This window comes from Saimiri boliviensis, chromosome 5 (genome assembly GCF_048565385.1).
Source record: "Saimiri boliviensis isolate mSaiBol1 chromosome 5, mSaiBol1.pri, whole genome shotgun sequence".
In the NCBI taxonomy this organism is placed as follows: domain Eukaryota; kingdom Metazoa; phylum Chordata; class Mammalia; order Primates; family Cebidae; genus Saimiri; species Saimiri boliviensis.
The window spans coordinates 146,464,538-146,482,355 of NC_133453.1; the positions used below are offsets into that span (position 1 = coordinate 146,464,538).

Consider the following 17,818-nt stretch of genomic DNA (forward strand, 5'->3'; position numbering starts at 1 on the left):
GTCTCTCTTTTTTTTTTTCCATTTTTCTTTTTTTGAGACAGTCTTCCTCTGTCACCAAGGATGGAGTGCACTGTCACCATCTCAGTTAAATGCAACCACTGCCTCCTGTGTTCTCCTACCTCAGCCTCTCAAGTAGCTGGGATTACAGGTACGCACCACCACACCTGGCAAATTTTTGTATTTTTTTTAGGGAGGCGGGGTTTCACCGTGTTAGCCAGGCTCTCGAACTCCTGACCTCAAGTCCTGCGCCCGCCTCAGCATCCCAAAGTGCTGGGATTATAGGCATGAGCCACCACGCTCACCTGGGGTCTCTTTTCTAAGGGCACTAATTCCACTTGTGAGGGCTCCACTCTCAACCTAGTTACCTCTCAAAGATCTCTCCTCCAAATATCATTACATTGGGATTAGGATTTCAACATATGAATCCTGGGGAAACACAAACATTCAGCCTTTAGTAGATGATCCATGTGACCAGTGATAAGCAGAAATGATGTGTGTCACTTCTGGGCCAATGTAAGACCTTACAGAAAGCCTTTTTTTCTTCTGCCATGGTGACTGTCAGAGAGTGGCTGCTCTGTTGATCTGAGTGCTGGGGTGAGCATGGTAATAACACAAGCAAAATCCCCAGCCAACTCTCAGTGTACTGAGAATTAGGCTTTTCATATTTTCATCCACTGAGTTTCAGGAACTATTTGTTACTGTAGCGTAAGTTAGCTGATCCTGACTGATCCAGAGAATAGTGACCAAGAATGGGATGTTGCAACAGAAGCCAAGATATGTGGCTGATCAGGCAGTGGGAAAATGGATTCCAAGGGTGGGAAGCATGGCCATCAAAGCACTGAATGGCATAATATTTGGTAAATTGTCACCTCAGATAACTTAGAAGGTTCGGGGAAAAGAGAGTAAGGGTGTTACTCTACCATCAAAGACAGGCTCAGAGGACCTGCAATCAAGTTGAGAGAGAGGCATGTCTTGAAAAGTACTGTGAGCAGATACTGACACTGAAACCAAGTGGAAGCAAACAGACTAGGTAAGATGGTAACTACATTTTTGAGAAACTAGAAGTGCCCAAAACTAGGATTAATACAATCTGTGGCTGGAACTTAAAATAACTCTTGGTCTCCAACTTTCTATAGGCAGAAAATGGGCTGAGGAAACTGCTCAGCCCGCGAAAGCAAAAGGATGTATTTCCCCAATATCCACTTCCTGTGCAGCCAAGGAGGATAACTGCAAAAGGAAAAACTGCCCCAGGCTGGAGCAAAACCCCTGGCTGCCCCATCCCCAAACCCCCAGCGAGCAGATTTGAGGTTATTCAAGGACTAGTCTCACTTTAGGGCAGGAGGCAGTATCTGCCCAGCAGTTTCAGGACTGCTATGGGTACTATCTACCGAATGTCTCTGCCTCCTCCCCTTCTGAGTTAGGCTGTTAGTTGTGTTATTCTGTCTCTGCACTTCCCGCATCGGGTGTGGGTATGAGCAGTAGGCACCCAGAGAATTCACCTTTAGGCCATAGGCCTCTAGACCAAGAGGAGGAACCACATGAAGAAGCCTCTGTGCCTCCCACAGGGGTCCTGGGCTTTGAACTGGATGCCACAGAATGTCCCTCATCTCAAATTCCTGTTATCCGGTCTCTGGCCTCTAGAGTCAGACTAAAAGTCACATTAGATGAGTCAGGCTCACCCAGGGACAGGGAAAATGCATTTCATGTGTGGGAAAGAAGGAATGGGTAACACCCTTGGGTCCGTGCTCTTCCTTGCCTTCTGTTGTGGCAAAGAGCACATTCTAGACAGAGGCTGCTCCATCAACCTGCCGTCCCCAGGTGCCTTCCTATCAACACACAGCATGGCCAGAAATAAACCTTTGAGCTTTGCAGTGTGGCCCAGCCTCTCCTGACTAATATGGCGACTCTGTCCATCCTACCTCTTGAAGTGTTTCCGGAGCTGCCGATCTCCTCCAGCCCGGGCTGCTGACCCTCTGCATCTGGCTGGGCAGTTATCACCTAGGGACTGCAGTGACTTCCCTGCTTTCTGGATTACATGTCTCCCGCTTTCTTGGTTTACATCTATGTTTTGATGAAGTGTAATCCCTGGTGGCTTCCTCCTATGAGAAAGGAGGCATGGGAGATACATTTTTTAAAACCTCATGCATCTAAAAATACTTTATAGTTTGACTGGGTGAAGGCTGGAAAGTAATTTTCTTTCACATTTATTTCCCAAGGCTTTGTTCCCTTCCAACTTCAACTGGTTGTTGTGGAGAGGCCCACGGTCATTCTGATCCCTGATTATCTGTATGTGACCTGTTTTAATGTCAGGACACTTTTGTCCCCTGCATTCTGAAACTCGGCAACGCTATGCCTTGGTGTTGGGCTATTTTTCCTCCTGTGTTGGGCTCTCTCCCTTCTGGCATGTCGTGAAGACTTCTCTTGGATTAATTCATCGATGATTTTCTCTCTTGTGTTTTCTCTGATCATGTGGGGTCCCTATTAATCAATGAATTTTTTGGTTGGTCCACTAATTTAACTTTTCTTTCCTATTTTCCTTTTTTTTTTTTTTTATTGTTGTTGTTCTACTTTCAGGGAGGTTTTCTTCTTTTACATTTCTGCTACCTAGTAAACATCTCAAGAACACTTTTTGTTTTTCCCCTGAATGTTTCTTTATCTATGTTCTCCCTTCACAGATTGTGATCTTTTAAAACTTATCTAATGACATTATTGATGGTTTTGTTGACGTTTACTTCTCTCTGCATGGTCTCTTTCTTCCAACTTGCTTTTTAAAAATCTATTGTAACTCTGTATTTCATGACACAGGCTTTCCTGAGGTGCTGAGTCAGCTCTGGCTGCCTGCTTGCATTTGCCCGGGAGGGACCGAGAGGCTGAAGAAAACCTCCGTGAACATGAGTGGCAGTGTTCACTGTGGCCTTCCCTCTAGGGTGAGCTGCCTGTTTAATTGGGCAGCCACAGAGGTCAGAAGGTCTGGGTGTTTCCCCATGGCATGGTTGGCTCCCCCAGGAAAGACCCTTCTAGTCTCCTGGCTGCTTGCATTCTAAAGTCCCAGAAAGGGGCTTGTGGGTCTCAGCATCCAATATCCATGTGTGCGTTGAATCCCCTGATCCTATTACTGTACCTCTGTCCTTAATTATGCCCAGTGTCCACCCACCCAAGATGCTGCTTTTTACTTTTTTCAGGTCATAAATATCCAGTCTTTTGTCAGAACAAGGAAGGGGCAGTTGTCAGGTTGCATGAAATTGGGGTGCAGATATGGGCATCTGAGTGCTCCTCAAGCAGACATTCAGCCAGTCAATCTTATTTCCACCCCCCTTTACTCTCACATACAGTGGTACATAGTGCCACCATTCGCGAACCTTCTGGGGATTCCATGGAGTATGTTCTTAGCTCTCCTTCCTAGCTACTATCTCAGGGTTTCATTTTCTTGGATCTGCTAAGTATTTTAGCTTCAAAAACTGTGTTGTTACTTCCTCTATTGTTCTCCCTTTGTGGATTTCTGCCTTCTAACAAATGTTTCAGAGGTTCCAGAAGGAAGTTAAAGTCAACACATACTACCCATCCACCACCTTTACCCAGAAACTCAACAACCCTTTCAGCCTTTAGTCTCTATAGTCATTCCCCAGACACACCTGCTCTGCTTTTCTATTGCTTCCACTTGAAATTAGATGGCCCCGCCCTCACATATATACATAGGCCATCTCTGTCAAAATCTTAGCAAAGAAAGCATAGAGTCTCAGCTAAGGGGACATTTTCTCTGGGGAAAAGAACTGTGTCTAATCTGGAAGACACTTCCATGTGGACTGGGGATCAAATAGGTGAATTCCACAACAATAATCAAATGCCTGATCAGTGGATTATTGAGAAAGCAGCCAAGGGACTCAGTTTTGTCTCCAGAGTGCCACAGGACAGTCAAAATCCTTTGGGACCCACATTCCTAGGAAACTCTTGGAGGGCGTGCATCAGCACAAAGGACTCGTGGAACCTTGAAGACTGGGGAGAATTCTGATGGCTGGAAAGGGGCCAGGAGGGTATGGGTGGCTGATAAGCCGGCGTAGGACCACTCCTTACTTAACAAGTGACTGATTGTGACACGTGGCGGGAACGAACATTCCAAATCATTACTTGGTCAGGACACACGTCTCTTAAATGTCATCAACACAATCTGCCTAGAAGAAGCATGATTACTTTCTGCCAAGCCCAGACCCTCCTAGGGGGACCTGACCCAGCCCAGCACCTTTAGAGTCTCCCAGAGGCCACCAACTCAACCAGTGAGACCGCATTTTAGGGTTTTAGTTACAGACACTGAGGGTACTCAAACATCCATGCAGTTAGCTGCTCACCATAAAATGCATACGCAGAATGGCTGTTTCGGTCCCCCGCCGGTTATCGGAAAACCAGTCTTACTGGGTCGCAAACCCAAATTAATTTAGTGAGAACTTGAGCAGAATGACACCCCTCATCCACTGCTGGGGTACACTGAGGGTGAGTGCCCAGGCTCCTACATTCTCCCGGCTCCTCTCAGAACACAGCAGGGGTGGCTGACTGCTTCCCAGTCCATTAAGTACAATGCACCGGGGCCGTAGGGGGTTTGCTGAGCCCGATTACGAGGCGGTGGGAAGTTATTCACCGGCGTCTCTGGGTATGGAGAATGGCTGTGGCCGCGGGCGGGGGCGGGGGGTTACCGGTGAGAGTCAAGGGCAAGTTGACCAGGCCTGGGCCGGGAGGCGCGGGCTGGGCGTAGCCGAGCATTTCCTCCGGGAGGCCCAGACAGCGGGTGGGGCGCGGTGGGCGGGGTCCTCGCAGCTGGGGGCGTTTGAAGCCCCCGCCCCCCGACCGCGGTGGGAGAGGGGCAGCCTAGAGGAGTTGGCAGCGGGCCTGGGGCGGGAGGGGGAGGAAGGGGCCCCGTGTTCCCTCAGCAGCGGCGCCGGCCGCCCTGGCACGTAGTTCGCTTTTGGAGGCACAGGCCGCGGTGGGCGCGCCACCCGGGCTGCCAGGCTCACCGCCAGCCGAGGCCAGTCCTGCTCCGGCTGACACGAGCTCAAGGGCAAAGCGGCCGCACCCCGGAACCCGGCCTCCAGGAACCAGCTCGAGAAGACCCGTCCCTCCCCCGGGAGCTGCCCCGCCCGGACTCCAGGAGCTCGGCAGGGCAAGGGCGTGGGACAGGCAAGCGGCCCGAGGCTCTAGGCGCGGCCACCAGGGAAGCCAGCGAAGGGGGGCGCGGCGCGAGTGCGTTCCGCCCCCAGGCAGCTCCGCGCCCAGCCCAGGCGGACACGCCTCCCCGCCCGCGCCCCTCGCGGGAGGGCGGGAGGGACAAATGGCGCCCTACAGAGAGCGAGCATCTCCACGCCGGAGACCAAGGCTGTCACTACACAAAAGCTCCGGCCGGGAAGCGCCCCCAGAGTCCCCGCCGCGGGAGGTACGGGCTGCCGCTCCGCACAGCGACTCCCCGGGTCCGCCGCCCTCGGACGTAGTGCGTCAGCGTGCCCCGCTCCAGTTTCCGCCCCTCCTCCCGCCGGCCCAGGGGGCACGCCCACTGGCGCGCGCAAGCCCCGAGACCGGGCACGCCCCTCTAACGGCCTGGATTGGCCTGGCGGTGCACTCACGGGCCAATGGGGTCCGTCCTGGCCCTCGGCCACGCCCCCTTCCCAGGCGCGGGCACGCGACCGCTCCGTTCCGCCGGTGCGCGCTCTGGGCTCCCCGCCCCCTCAGCCCGCGCAGCTCCCCGCGGCCGCCGCCGCCTGTAACCTGCGCCGCCAGGATGTGGCTGGGGGCTGACGTCGGGTCCAGATGTGGCCCCGGCCCCGCCCACCCCCGGGGCCAGGCCGCCCACACCGAGCCGCGGCGCGCACGGCAGCTGTCCCGCCTGCCACAATGCGCGGCGAAGCTGCGGCCGCGACTTAGCGCGGTGGTCCCTAACGTCGCCGACTGGCATCCTTAGAACCCGCAGCCCCTGACGCCGCGCGGGGACCCCACTCGCCCGCGCCACCCCATGCGCTCGATCTTCGGTGCCCGGCAGGGCCGGCGCCTCGCGGACGCGGAGCCGCGCGGGTGACGGCAGAGGCGGCTGCGCGCCCAGCCCAGCCCAGCCCAGCCCGAGGAGAGGGCGCGCCGCGCCCCCGCCCCCCGCCCGTTCTCCCGAGGCCGTGGGTGCGGATGCGCGGCTGACGCCTCGCAGGGAGAGCACCGCCGCCGGCCCCAGCCCGCAGCATGGCAGCCACCGCCTATGTGGACCACTTCGCCGCCGAGTGCCTCGTGTCCATGTCGAGCCGCGCGGTCGTGCACGGGCCGCGGGAGGGGCCGGAGTCCCGGCCCGAGGGCGCGGCCGTGGCCGCCACCCCCACGCTGCCCCGGGTCGAGGACCGCCGCGACGGCAAGGACAGCGCCTCGCTCTTCGTGGTGGCGCGGATCCTAGCGGACCTCAACCAGCAGGCGCCGGCGCCGGCCCCGGCGGAGCGCAGAGAGGGCGCCGCGGCCCGGAAGGCGAGGACCCCCTGCCGCCTGCCGCCCGCGCCGCCGCCTGCCCCCGAGCCCGCCTCCCCCGGCGCCGAAGGCGCGGCGGCCGCGCCCCCCAGCCCGGCGTGGAGCGAGCCGGAGACCGAGGTGGGGCTGGAGCCCGAGCGGGAGCCGGGGCCCGCGGGGAGCAGCGAGCCCGGCCTCAGACAAAGGGGCCGGCGGGGCCGGAGTCGCGCGGACCTCGAGTCCCCGCAGAGGAAGCACAAGTGCCACTACGCGGGCTGCGAGAAAGTTTACGGGAAATCCTCGCACCTCAAGGCGCACCTGAGAACTCACACAGGTCAGTGGGGCGGCGCGGGCGCCCGGAGTGCGCGGACGGGGCCGGCGCGAGCTGCCCGACCACGCCCCCGGAGCCGCCGGCCAGGCGCGAGGTGGGGACCGGGCAGGCCGGGGCGTCCGGGGCCTTGCCCCTTCCCGGGTCGCTCCGACCCGCGGGCGGCCCCGCGCGCCGCGCCAGGCGGGTCCCGGCTTTCGGAGCCGGCGCCCGCCCGGCGACCGCGCCCCCGCCGGGCACGCCCCCTCCCAGGGCGCGCTCGGGTGGGGCCGCGGGGGCGGCTGTAGTCTTCTGGGCCGGGGGACGGGGCGGGGATTCCTCCTGGCTGGGGGGCGGCGCGGGCAGGTGCGGGCGGCCTGGGTGGGGATCGCAGGCGGCGCTCGTGACGGTGGGGCGCCCGGGGGCGGGGGCGGAGGCCGGGGCCGCTCTCCCGGGTCTCTCCTCGTCTCCTCCTCCGCCGCCCGGGAGCGCGCTCAGGAGGGGAGGGGCCGGCCCCGGCGCGCGGCGGGCGAAGTTCACGCGGGGACAAGGCTCCCTTAGCCACTCGGCACATTCTTCGCTCTCTTCTTCCTGTAATTTTTCCAGCTCTCTAAGGTTTAATTTGTCGTAACCAGAGTCCGCGGCGGTGCTGGGCGACGCGGGGGGCGGTCCCGGGTCCCGCTCCCCGCCTGCGGCTCTTAGTGGGAGCCCCCGCCCATCCGGCTGGCGGGGGCGGGCCCGGCCCCAGGGCTCCTCGGCCTCGCGGCACTCTCCCGAAAGGAGCGCGCTGGCCGCTGCCGGTTCTCCGTGCCGTCCTCTCGCCTACCCGATTCTCACCTGCCCTGGGCCGGTGCGGGCGGGCGGCACCTGCGCGAGGGCGGGCGCTGAGCCTCCAGCTTGGGGACCACCGCCCGCCCCCGCCAGCCCCGCGGCAGCAGTTCCCACGCGCGGCCGGGTACTTTGTGGTTGATTCATCTGCGGCGGTTTCCTCCCCTCCCCTTTTTTGTTTCGTTTTTAACACAAAGATGAACACGTTTTAATGGATGGCTATCGTCCTCCCCCATTTAGGTGTAAAGAATTGTCTGCTTCCCCTGAGCTCTCTTGAGTTGTTCTGGGACACTCACCTCTTTTACTTTGGGGACAGGCTCAAACCGGTGTACTGAATACTGTTACCTTGTGACCGAGGGTGGTGATCTCTTATTTGTGAAATAGTTCATACAGTGATTAAAAGGCATAAAAAGAAGCTGCAGCCTTGGAGACCCTAGAGTTGAAGGCCACCCTTTTCCGGTACATTTGGAACTGAAAGGGCCCGAGGTCTGCAGGTGAGGCTTTCGGATCTCGAACTAACTCCTCCCTACCTCCCCCCGCCTTCTCACTCCTCCTCCCCAAGGCTGTACCCTGGCTCCTAACCCCGTGCCGTGGCCGCCCCAAACCACGTGGCAGGTGATGGGGTAGAGGGTGAGAGGGGAGCCATTTCTAGGCATTATGCGTCCGTTAAGGGCGTGGGGGTTTAGGTTGGAAGTGGGGGTCAGTGTGGGCCCAGAGTTCAGCCCAGGGCGCAGCTGCAGAGTGGGTGTGACCTTGGGGGAGGGGCCAGGGTATGCTCGGATCCTGGTGGACTCTGAGTGTCGGGTGGGGGCGGCACTTGGGGAGTGGCTGGAGTTGAGAACCGCTTTGGGCCTGTGCTAGGCGGCATACTTAATGTTTGGGAACTCTTTCCACAGCCCCTGTCAGAGTGGCCTTCCACCCGGCAGCACCGGTAACTGGAAATTGAGGAGGGGGTGGCCGAAGGAAGGGGCTCACCGTTGTGGTCAGGGCTGGCTCGGCAGGGCCCCTGCCCTGGGATGTCTTCCTGGTGGGTTCACCTTCCGCTTCAGGCTCTTGGCCCCGTGCAAGCCCCTTGACTAGAAGATTGGTGCAGGGGCTCTGGAGTCCTGGGCCTCCCGCTATGGGTGGGGCCGGTTTCCTCCGAGCGAGCGAGCGTCTAGAAACCCAAGGCAGGCAAAAGAGAATGGAACCAACCCTTTGAGTGCCTGCATGTCCTACAACAGCTATTCTTGGAGCGGAGAAACTGCTCCAACCCCTCACGTGTGCAGAAATCAGAAGTCCTACCTCCAGGGTGGATGCCGGCCTCCGAGTTGGGAGTGCACAGGGCCCCGGCAGCGCACGGGACTCCGGCAGCGGGTTGGAGGGGAGCTGGGAGGAATGCAGATTTCCAGGCCCCTGATGCTGGTCTCGTGCATACAGTTCCAGTCTGCATCTGGGAATGCATTTTTAACCGGTACCCCAGATGACTCATTATGAGGGCTGCACGGCCCAGAAACCTGCCTCTGGAGGAAGTGTCGTTCAGTATCTGGTGGAGGCACCCCTGGGAAGCCCATTGCCAGCCCCCGAACAGGTGTGCAGAGCCTAAGTAACTGGTGTTCTTCAAGGGAGAAGGGGAGCATCTCACAGAAGGGAGAAACCCAGGCTGGCTTTAGGAATGACTGAGAAGGCAGGCCACGAGGGCATGACTTTGCTACAGCTTGGGCTCTGAGGTGTCTGGTTTGTGGGCCTCTAGCAGCATTGTGGGGTCTCTGCAGTCAGTGACGGAGGTCATGTCCGGCCCAGTACTCCATTGGACACGGGAAGGTGCCCCGACCTCCTTCCCGCATCTCCTGGACCCACAGTAATTTCATAGCAGAGGATGAATATCAAAACCAGAAAGGTAGCCAGCTTCTCTGTGCTGTTCCTTTGTGTGACCGGGGACGGGTTCCCAGATCTCCCTGCAGTTCAGTGATATCTGCCCTGACCACCTGGAAAGTCTTCAAGGAAATGAGGTCAAGTATGTGAAGACTCTTTGGGAAGTGCAAGGGTCAGTCTTGACTCTGGAGTACTTGTGGTCCGTCGACTGTGGCTGTGTTCTGATCTCCCACCCCCAGTCCTGAACAGCTGCTTGCTAAGAGCTTTCAGTCCTGGTTAGCTGTGTGGCAGTGTGGACTCCCACTCCCACATCGGAGAAGGCATCCTGTGGACCCTCTGTCACATTTAGGTAATTGTTGGTGTCATAACAAATGCATGATAACACAAAACCAAGAAAAGCATCTTTGCAGCTCATGCTACTTTATTATCTGGCCAATCAGAACTTCCCAGCCCAGGCCTGGAAAGTTTGCTAAGAGGAGCTTGGGGGACAGCAAGACCAGGAGCAGACTTTGTTGGAGCCTGAGGTGCTTTGATGCAGAAATTCAAGGACTTACTCCAGATAGTCAGGCTGGGGCACTCTTGAGGGCAAACTTGTTCCCCAGATCCTCCCTCTGATGAGTCCTGCTTGTTGTCCTGAATGGGGAGACTTGGCAAGCCCCTAGCAGAGTGGCCACTTGGTCTTTCTTGGCAAAGAAACCCTGAATACATTCCTACCTATTTGTTCCTACAAAGAATTGTTTTCAAAACGCTCTGTGCCCTGTTTTCCCTTCAGTGCTGGAGCCAAAACATCTCTCTGCATGCTGGGCCATTTCTGGGCTCTGGGGGCCCCGTGGAAAGGTGGGCACAGTGCCTTGCACAGCCCGCCCTCCCACAGAGCCTGAGGCATGTTCCTGGTCACCTGGCCCTGTTTGGGGTGGAAACGGGAAGCAGAGTAAGATCACATTCTCTCAGCCATTTCCTGTGATAATTTGGGTGGGGTTCACCTGAAATTTATCTTTACCCACAGAAGCAGGATTTGATCCTGACAGATGATCCTTCCCCCAGCGCACACTCTGGCTTTAGAGCCTTGTTTCCAAGCGCGCTGCTCCCTGGCCACCTGCAGGTACTCCCTGATGCTGCTGCCTGGCAGAGCAGAGGGCATCTGGGTGGGATCTCCTTTACCCAGGGCAAAGCCAGGCTTGTTGGTGGCCTGTGCTTTGTGCAGAGAGACACACAGGCCAGTGGCTTAGCACTCCCACCCCTCCCTCTTACACCCTCAGGTTGCCAGTGGCGCTAGTTGTGAAACTTCTCAAACAGTGCAGAAGTGTATGCGGCATGGGAGGTGCCAGCCCGCGCTGCCACCAAACCACTGTTACCCCATGTTGGTGCATTTCTTTACAGACCTTTTAGAGGGATTTGCATGTATGCATACAAGCATATCCACATAGACATTTTGAAACGTACATAAATAGGATCCTAGCAGACATCCCACTGCTGGCATTTTGTTCTGTGTGTTACTTAAAGGAGGCATCTTCATTCTTTTTCACAGCTGCATGGTATTCCAAGATGTGGTTACATGGCTGCACCATAACTTAACCCCTCACTTATTGAAAGGACAGCTTCATTGCCTTTTCTGTGTTTTGCTATTAGCAGTTGTGTAGCAGTGGACCCTGATGTGTGTGTGTCTTGGTGCAGGGGAGCTGGCATTTCTGTAAGACTGAGACCTGGTAGTGGTATTGACGGGGTTGATAGGTGTTGGTTACATCTGTTGTGGAGTTACTATGTTAACCTGAAAGACATTACGTTTCTAAAGGAAACAGACCACGGTTGTTGGTGCCCCTGTGCTGAGGGAGAGAACTCTTGTGTCGCCACTGCACCTTCCTGAAAATGTTTACTTCTCCCAGTTCTCCTTTTGCATGTGTAAGAACATTTAAACCAGTACCAGCAAAAGCACTGTCACTCCGCATGCCTGGTGGCCGGCTCTCCGGGCCATCTTCAGTTCTGGTTTTCCAGAGATTGGAGAGTGTTCTGTGGGGACTGGTGTGGCGACATCTCCCCTCCCTTCCTGCTGAAAAAGGGCTGGAGGCTGTGCTGCTGAGCCACCGGAGAGGCTCACAGGTCTTTAACCTGCAGCCTGTGTCTGGGGCTTCACATGTCTGGAACACAGCAGAGGTGGGGGCCTGATCCTTCTGAGTAGGTGCCCTGAAGCCCACTTCTCAAACTTCTGACAGCCTCCTGCCGTTAGGTCCTGTTTGTTCCCACTTTACACATAGCTTTAATACTGTTGGTTACTGAGGAAGGGCAAAAGACTTGGATAGCAGCTAAAGGCAGAGAGGAAACAAACCAGCAGGTTGCTAACATACGCATGTCTCGGTGTGTGTGTTTACATGGGTAATGAAGAAGCCCTGGGGTCAACCAGTGCTGGAACAAGCATGGGGCCATTTGTGGTGGAGGGTCGTGGAGGGCTGCATGAGAGACCCTAGAATAACTAACACTCTAGTAGGGATCTTGAGATACCAAGGCACTGTGAAGTGGGTTCAGTTTGTGCTTTCAGGAAGCAGTTAAAATAGTTTTTGTGTGTGTGTGTGTGTGTTTTTTTTTGTTTTTTTTTTTTTTTTGAGACGGAGTTTTGCTCTTGTTACCCAGGCTGGAGTGCAATGGCGCGATCTCGGCTCACCGCAACCTCTGCCTCCTGGGTTCAGGCAATTCTCCTGCCTCAGCCTCCTGAGTAGCTGGGATTACAGGCACGCGCCACCATGCCCAGCTAATTTTTTGTATTTTTAGTAGAGATGGGGTTTCACCATGTTGACCAAGATGGTCTCAATCTCTTGACCTAGCGATCCACCCGCCTCAGCCTCCCAAAGTGCTGGGATTACAGGCTTGAGCCACCGCACCGGGCCCTAAAATAGTTTTAAAAATAAAAACTTCTAGAATGGTACCCTCGGCTCTCACAATCCTGAGACTTCCAGACTGTTTGCTCCAGGGTCCAGGCATTGTTCTGTCTGTATCAGTTTACATCAAGCTATCTCATCTTCACAAGGACCCTGTGAAGTAGGCACTATTATGATTACTAAATTTCAAATGAGGAAGCCGAGGCTCCAGTGGGTGTTAGGAATCATGCCCAAGGTCACACAGTAAGTAAGGGTGGAACAGGGACAGGAGCTGGGGCTTGCGCCTGGGCACCTGCTCCTGAGCTGGGTGTCTCCATTGTGCCCTACTGCCACTCCTGTCTGGACCTGTGTTCCAGGTGACTGCAGGTGGGCAGGGCCCCGTGGTAGTAGAAGCCTGGATGTCCGCGGCACACGGCTTCCTGCACAGATTTGTCTTGCTTCTGAACGGCTGAGGAAGTAGTGCACTGAACACTCCTGTACTCTTCCCATAGAGTCATTGGGTAATGTTTTACCACATTTTTCTCCTTTCCTCCTTCTCTTTTTCTATCTAAATAAATAAATAAAAATTTTTTAATCTATGTTTTTCTCCCTTTTCTGCCTCTCCTGTCTCTTTAAATATTCTCTGTTATCTGACCCACAGTCCGTATTCAGTTCCCTTGGTGATTCCTGAAATGTCCAGTGTAGGATTCAGGATGCGGTTAATCACACACTGCCTGTGGTTGTCCTGTCTGTTCTTTAGCATAGGATACTTTCTTGCCTTCAGGTTTTCTATTGTATTACACCGGCATTTGAAGGCCCGAGGCCGCTTGTCTCATAGAACATCTCACAGTCTGGATTGGCCTGATTGTTTCTCATGATCAGGTCTGGTTTAAACAAATTTTGGTCCAAAATACGGCACAAGCAGTGTTGGGCACTTGCATTGCATTGTGGGGGTGGGGCATGGGAGATCAGCCGTCCCATTGCAGGATCACATGGTTAAGGTGGGCAGCCAGGCTAAGCCCCTTCTGTCCACCTGGTTGGTTGCTACTCCATCTTCCAACTTCCTTGACTGGTCAGATGAGGGGTTGGGTTCAGTTTTCGAAGTCAGAGGACCACCCGGAGGAGGCTTGGGTGCTCCTTTCCCCAAACAGACAAGACACCATTTTTCTTTGGCATGAAAATGGCTCAAGGTGGTTTTAGTACCCAGCTCAAGGGTAGCTAAGTGTGTTCTTGGTCAGCCCAGATGCCGGCCCTGTGGCCACAGACTGCCTGTCTCCCAGGGCTGGGGAGGGCCTACGGTGGGTGACACCCTCAAAGTCCTGGTGAGTCTTTATATGCTTTCAACAAAAAGCAAAAATTGTCCTAGGTCCACACACCTGAGCCTGTTTTTCTTTCCTTCCAAAGCCCCAGATGGGATTATTTTCTTGAGATGTCAGCTTCCTGTCGAGATGGGAGTACAGTTCTCTCCAGCTTGGCAGTTCAGAAGCAGCTGCTGTGCTGTGTGGCTGAGGTTGAGGTCATAGAGACAGACACTAGTGCAGCCCTCAGGGCAGGAGATACTGAGTTCAGAAGGCTTTGGCTACTGTTCTGGGCCAATGCAACGGAGACTTGAACTTGTTTTACTCTTGTTGGCATCGATTGGACACTAGGCACAGAAGAAATCGTCACCCAACCAAAAGCTCTGCCATTTGGCCCTGAACACACACGTATGCCTCCATATACAGGTGCATGTGTGCAAACACATAGGGGGTGTGTGTGAGGGGGTGTGGCACCCTGTTCATGCTCGTGGCTGAACGGAGCAGCATCCACACCTGGAACACAGTGGCTATGTGGAGTCTCTGATTTCTAGTTCAGTTTTAGATCTGAGGTCCGTCTTCACCCCAGCAAATGTGGATCAGCTGTTTGTGAGCCAGGCTCTTGAGGGAGACATGGAGTTTGCTCAGTCGAAACCAGGGCTATGGTGAAGGGGCTGTGCCTTCGCACCCTGCCCCCGCCCCAGCAGAGTGATGGGGCTCCTGTGTTCTCCACGCCGCCCCCCTCCTGATATAGGGCCAGGCTATGATTGCCATTTGCTGTTGGGCATGGTTTGTGGGGGGAGAGGGAGGGCACAGCATGGCACTGAGCACCAGAAACACAGCCTTGACCAGTCCCTGGTTTTTACCAACATCGGTCTGGACAAACAGGACAGAGAACACTCTTGGCGGGAGGAGGAGTCTGTTTATTGTCCTCCATTTTGAAGTTCATCACACAGAAACACTTGCTAACCAGAGACTTGGCTACACTCCGTGGCCATTGGCCAGTCTGTCCCAAGGTGACCTGTTTGGAGAAGCACTGAGGCCTGATGCCTCAGATTAAATGTCCTTGTGCTGGTGCCACAGGGGTGTGGCCTACTCTGCATGGATGGGTGACCCTGGGTCCCCAGGCCCAGGGCACAGGCTCGTCTTCTTGGAGCTAGGGCCCAGGCTGCATCATGAAAGGGCTCTGCAAGAATCGAAGGCCCAAAGCAAAAATCACTCGCCAAAGAGCAGGTGGCTCCGAGCCTGCCTTGGGCTCCTGTCCCAGGAAGAGCTTCTAAAGGTGGAGTCGTGGCAGGTGCCTGTCTCCTGTAAGCACGGGCCAGGTGCAAGGAAGCTTGGGAGTGGGGAGACGATGACATGAGCTCAGAGGAGCCACGGGCTTCTCCCCCGACCCCAGCATCCACTGGACACACGTGGGAGGTGAGGTGATGGCCGAGCAGCCTGGCAAGTGGTGGGGGCCTTGGTTGGGGCCTCCTCACTCTTTTTTGGAGCTCTGGCAGCTAATCCTTGGGGCTCCACCATCCTCTCCCGGTCCAGCCTTGTTAGAGGACACCTCTGGCTTCCTCCTGAAGTAAGGAGAGCCTTTGGTCACTGGGGATGGCAGGGGCTTTGTGTTTCTGTATGTGGGTCCAAGCTGTGGATGGGGAGGCCTTGTGTTCTGGTATGTGGGGCGTGGTCAGGTACTCCCCGTAGGTCTAACAGGTATGCATGGATTAGCGAGACCTGAGAGTCCGTCTTGGGCCACACCCAAGTATGTGCAGAGCCTGTGATCCAGCTAGAATTTCCTCCTCTGATAAATTCCTTCTCTGAGCCTTTCCACTTGTCTTTAACTCTTTTATTGTCCAAATGCTCACTAAAAAGAAAAAGAAGAAAGGGAACTTGCTTTGGGGCTATTGGTAGAAGTTAAAGTTAATGGCGGAGCATGAACAGGGGTGTCTGCAAGGAATTGTTGGAAAGGAGGTTGGAAATGGAGCAGAGGCATGTGTGAGTCTCAGAACCTGACTCCTTTGTCAACTGGGAGTGGGGCAGAGGACACGGGTCCAGCAGGTCATTGATCTTGGGTTACCAGAAGGGTTAAGGCTATTCACTGGGGCCACTGGCTGAGTGGGCTACTCAAAGCCAAGATCTGGGAGCTGGGGTCAGTACCATGGGTGCACCCAGGCATCCTGCCGACAGCAAACCCCAACACGTTTTCATGGACCAGAGCTGATAGATGGGAGTTAATGACATGGCTGCCACATACCAGTTCGGGATGTGTACATGGGATGCGGTGTCTGGGCGTATGGCCGGCTCTTGATGGTCTTGCTTTGCCCATTTTGGCCCATCTGCTCCTCTGTACTTACTGCCCGCTGTCCTCACCTGCATGACTGGCCACGTCTGGTTTGTGCACTAGTCACTGAAGGCATCCATGGGGTTGCCACCTGCCCCCCCATGTCCCTCTCCCATGCGACATGCCGAGTGGCCCGCAGCAGGGCAGGCAGGGACTCAGATTCCCTCCGTCCCATCGCTGAGGTCTCACTGCCACCAAGGATTCTCCTGTGCTTGTCCCCCAGTTGTCGTTTTTGTCTCCTGGCATGGCCGGTGTGGCGGGAGGAGGCCTCACAGCAGCATGTGAGGACCCATAGGGTCTCTGGCCCCTCGCTGCTGTGCGTTCTGAGGGAAGGTGCCCAAGGGTTTGTTATCTTTTCCAGAGTGCCTTTTTTTTTTTTTTTTTTTTTTCTGCTTGCATGGCAGGCCCTTTCTAAAATTAACAGTCATAGATTGCTTAATGACAGGGATGCATTCAGCGAAACGTGTCGTTAGGCAGTTTCGTCCTTATGTGAACATCATAGAATGCATTTACGCACGCCTAGATGTCATGGCCTACTGCACACCTAGGCTCTGTGGTATAGCCTGTTGCTCCTAGGATACCAGCCTGTACTGCAGGGTACTGGCCTGAATGCTGTGGGCAACTGTCACACAATGGTAAGCATTTTGTATCCAAATATAGACAAGGTACAATTAAAATGGGGTGTCATTTTATGAGGCCAGCCTCATCCCACGTGGACTGTCATTGTCTGAAATGTTATGTGGTGCATGGCTGAACTTTGCTGCTTGACCTATGGTGCCAGAGCATTCTCTGGGTGAGCCTGAGGGGCTTTGCAGGGTTCCATCTTTTATCAAGGTTGAAATTAGTTTTAGCACTTTCCGCCGTGTCCCCTTTTCAGCTGACAGAGCAAGAGCCCTTCAGCGTCTAGTGTCACAGGCGTAGAGCTGCTGTGTTGGCGACCATGTAGGTGGTTGTCCTGAATTACTGTCAGACCTTAGAGTCTTGCAGGAAATACAGCCTTGGCTGCTTAGAGCTTGTGATTTGAAGCTTCCCTAAAGATGGGCCGGGTAGAACACTTCAGCAATTTGCTTTGGACAAATCGTATCATTCTTAAGTTCACTCACTTTAGCTTTTGAGAAACTTCAAAGTTTATTTCCCTGATCTTCCTAGTTGCCCTGGATTATGAGCCAAGCATTTGAATTTCTTTGCACATCTAGCACTGCACATGGCCTTGGAAGATAGATATTTACGTGTGCGTGTGTGTATGTGCCCGTATTTGCGTGCAGATGTGTGTGTTTGTGTATGCACGTGCACACATGATCAGCCGTGTAGCCAAGTCTCAGAACAGTCGTTCCACTGGAAGTAACCCAGTCTTTAGGCGTCTGGCCAGGTGCTGTGGACTGCAGAATGATGCTTGTTTCTCCCAGCTCCATGAACCCCAGTGGGGCTGCATCACTTAAAGGCCAGTCTGCGAAAGAGCAGGGTAGGAAGTAGCAGTGCATGCCCAGCTGTGGCTGTGTAGGCAGAAGCAGGCTTCAGGATGGAGGGCGGGACCCTGGAGCCAAGCCAGAGGGTGTGTACTTTTGGTCCCTGATGGGGCGCTCCATCTTGGGCCATTCTGCCCCTGGTCTCTCTGCTCCTCTGCAAACCAGGGGACCCAGCAGCCTGCTGGGATCCTGGCCCTGACTGGGTTGATGGATGGGAACCGAGCTCCTTGGCTGCCCAGCTGAAGTTCAGTCTGGCCCCATTCTCACTTCAATTACTCGCCCTTGTAGTCTGGGATCGGAGCATTTCTTTAACAGCCTTTAGGGGTTTCCAGCCCTCAGGACAAGCAGCAGGTGGGTATGCAGGGGAACAGCCCCCAGGGGCCTGAGGAGGGAGGGTGAAGGCACCACTCCTTTGTGCTGTCTGT

The 17,818-nt window shown here is 55.3% G+C and overlaps 1 protein-coding gene across 1 annotated transcript in view; it reads left to right on the top strand.

Moving 5' to 3' along the window:
* The first annotated feature begins 6,132 nt into the window (after nt 1-6,132).
* Nucleotides 6,133-17,818, top strand: part of KLF13 (KLF transcription factor 13) — a 47,051-nt gene continuing 35,365 nt past the window's right edge. Inside the window, exon 1 of the mRNA XM_039479946.2 lies at nt 6,133-6,796. Coding sequence (XP_039335880.1) covers nt 6,211-6,796 — 586 coding nt within the window. The 5' untranslated portion in view covers nt 6,133-6,210. The remainder of the gene's footprint in view (nt 6,797-17,818) is intronic.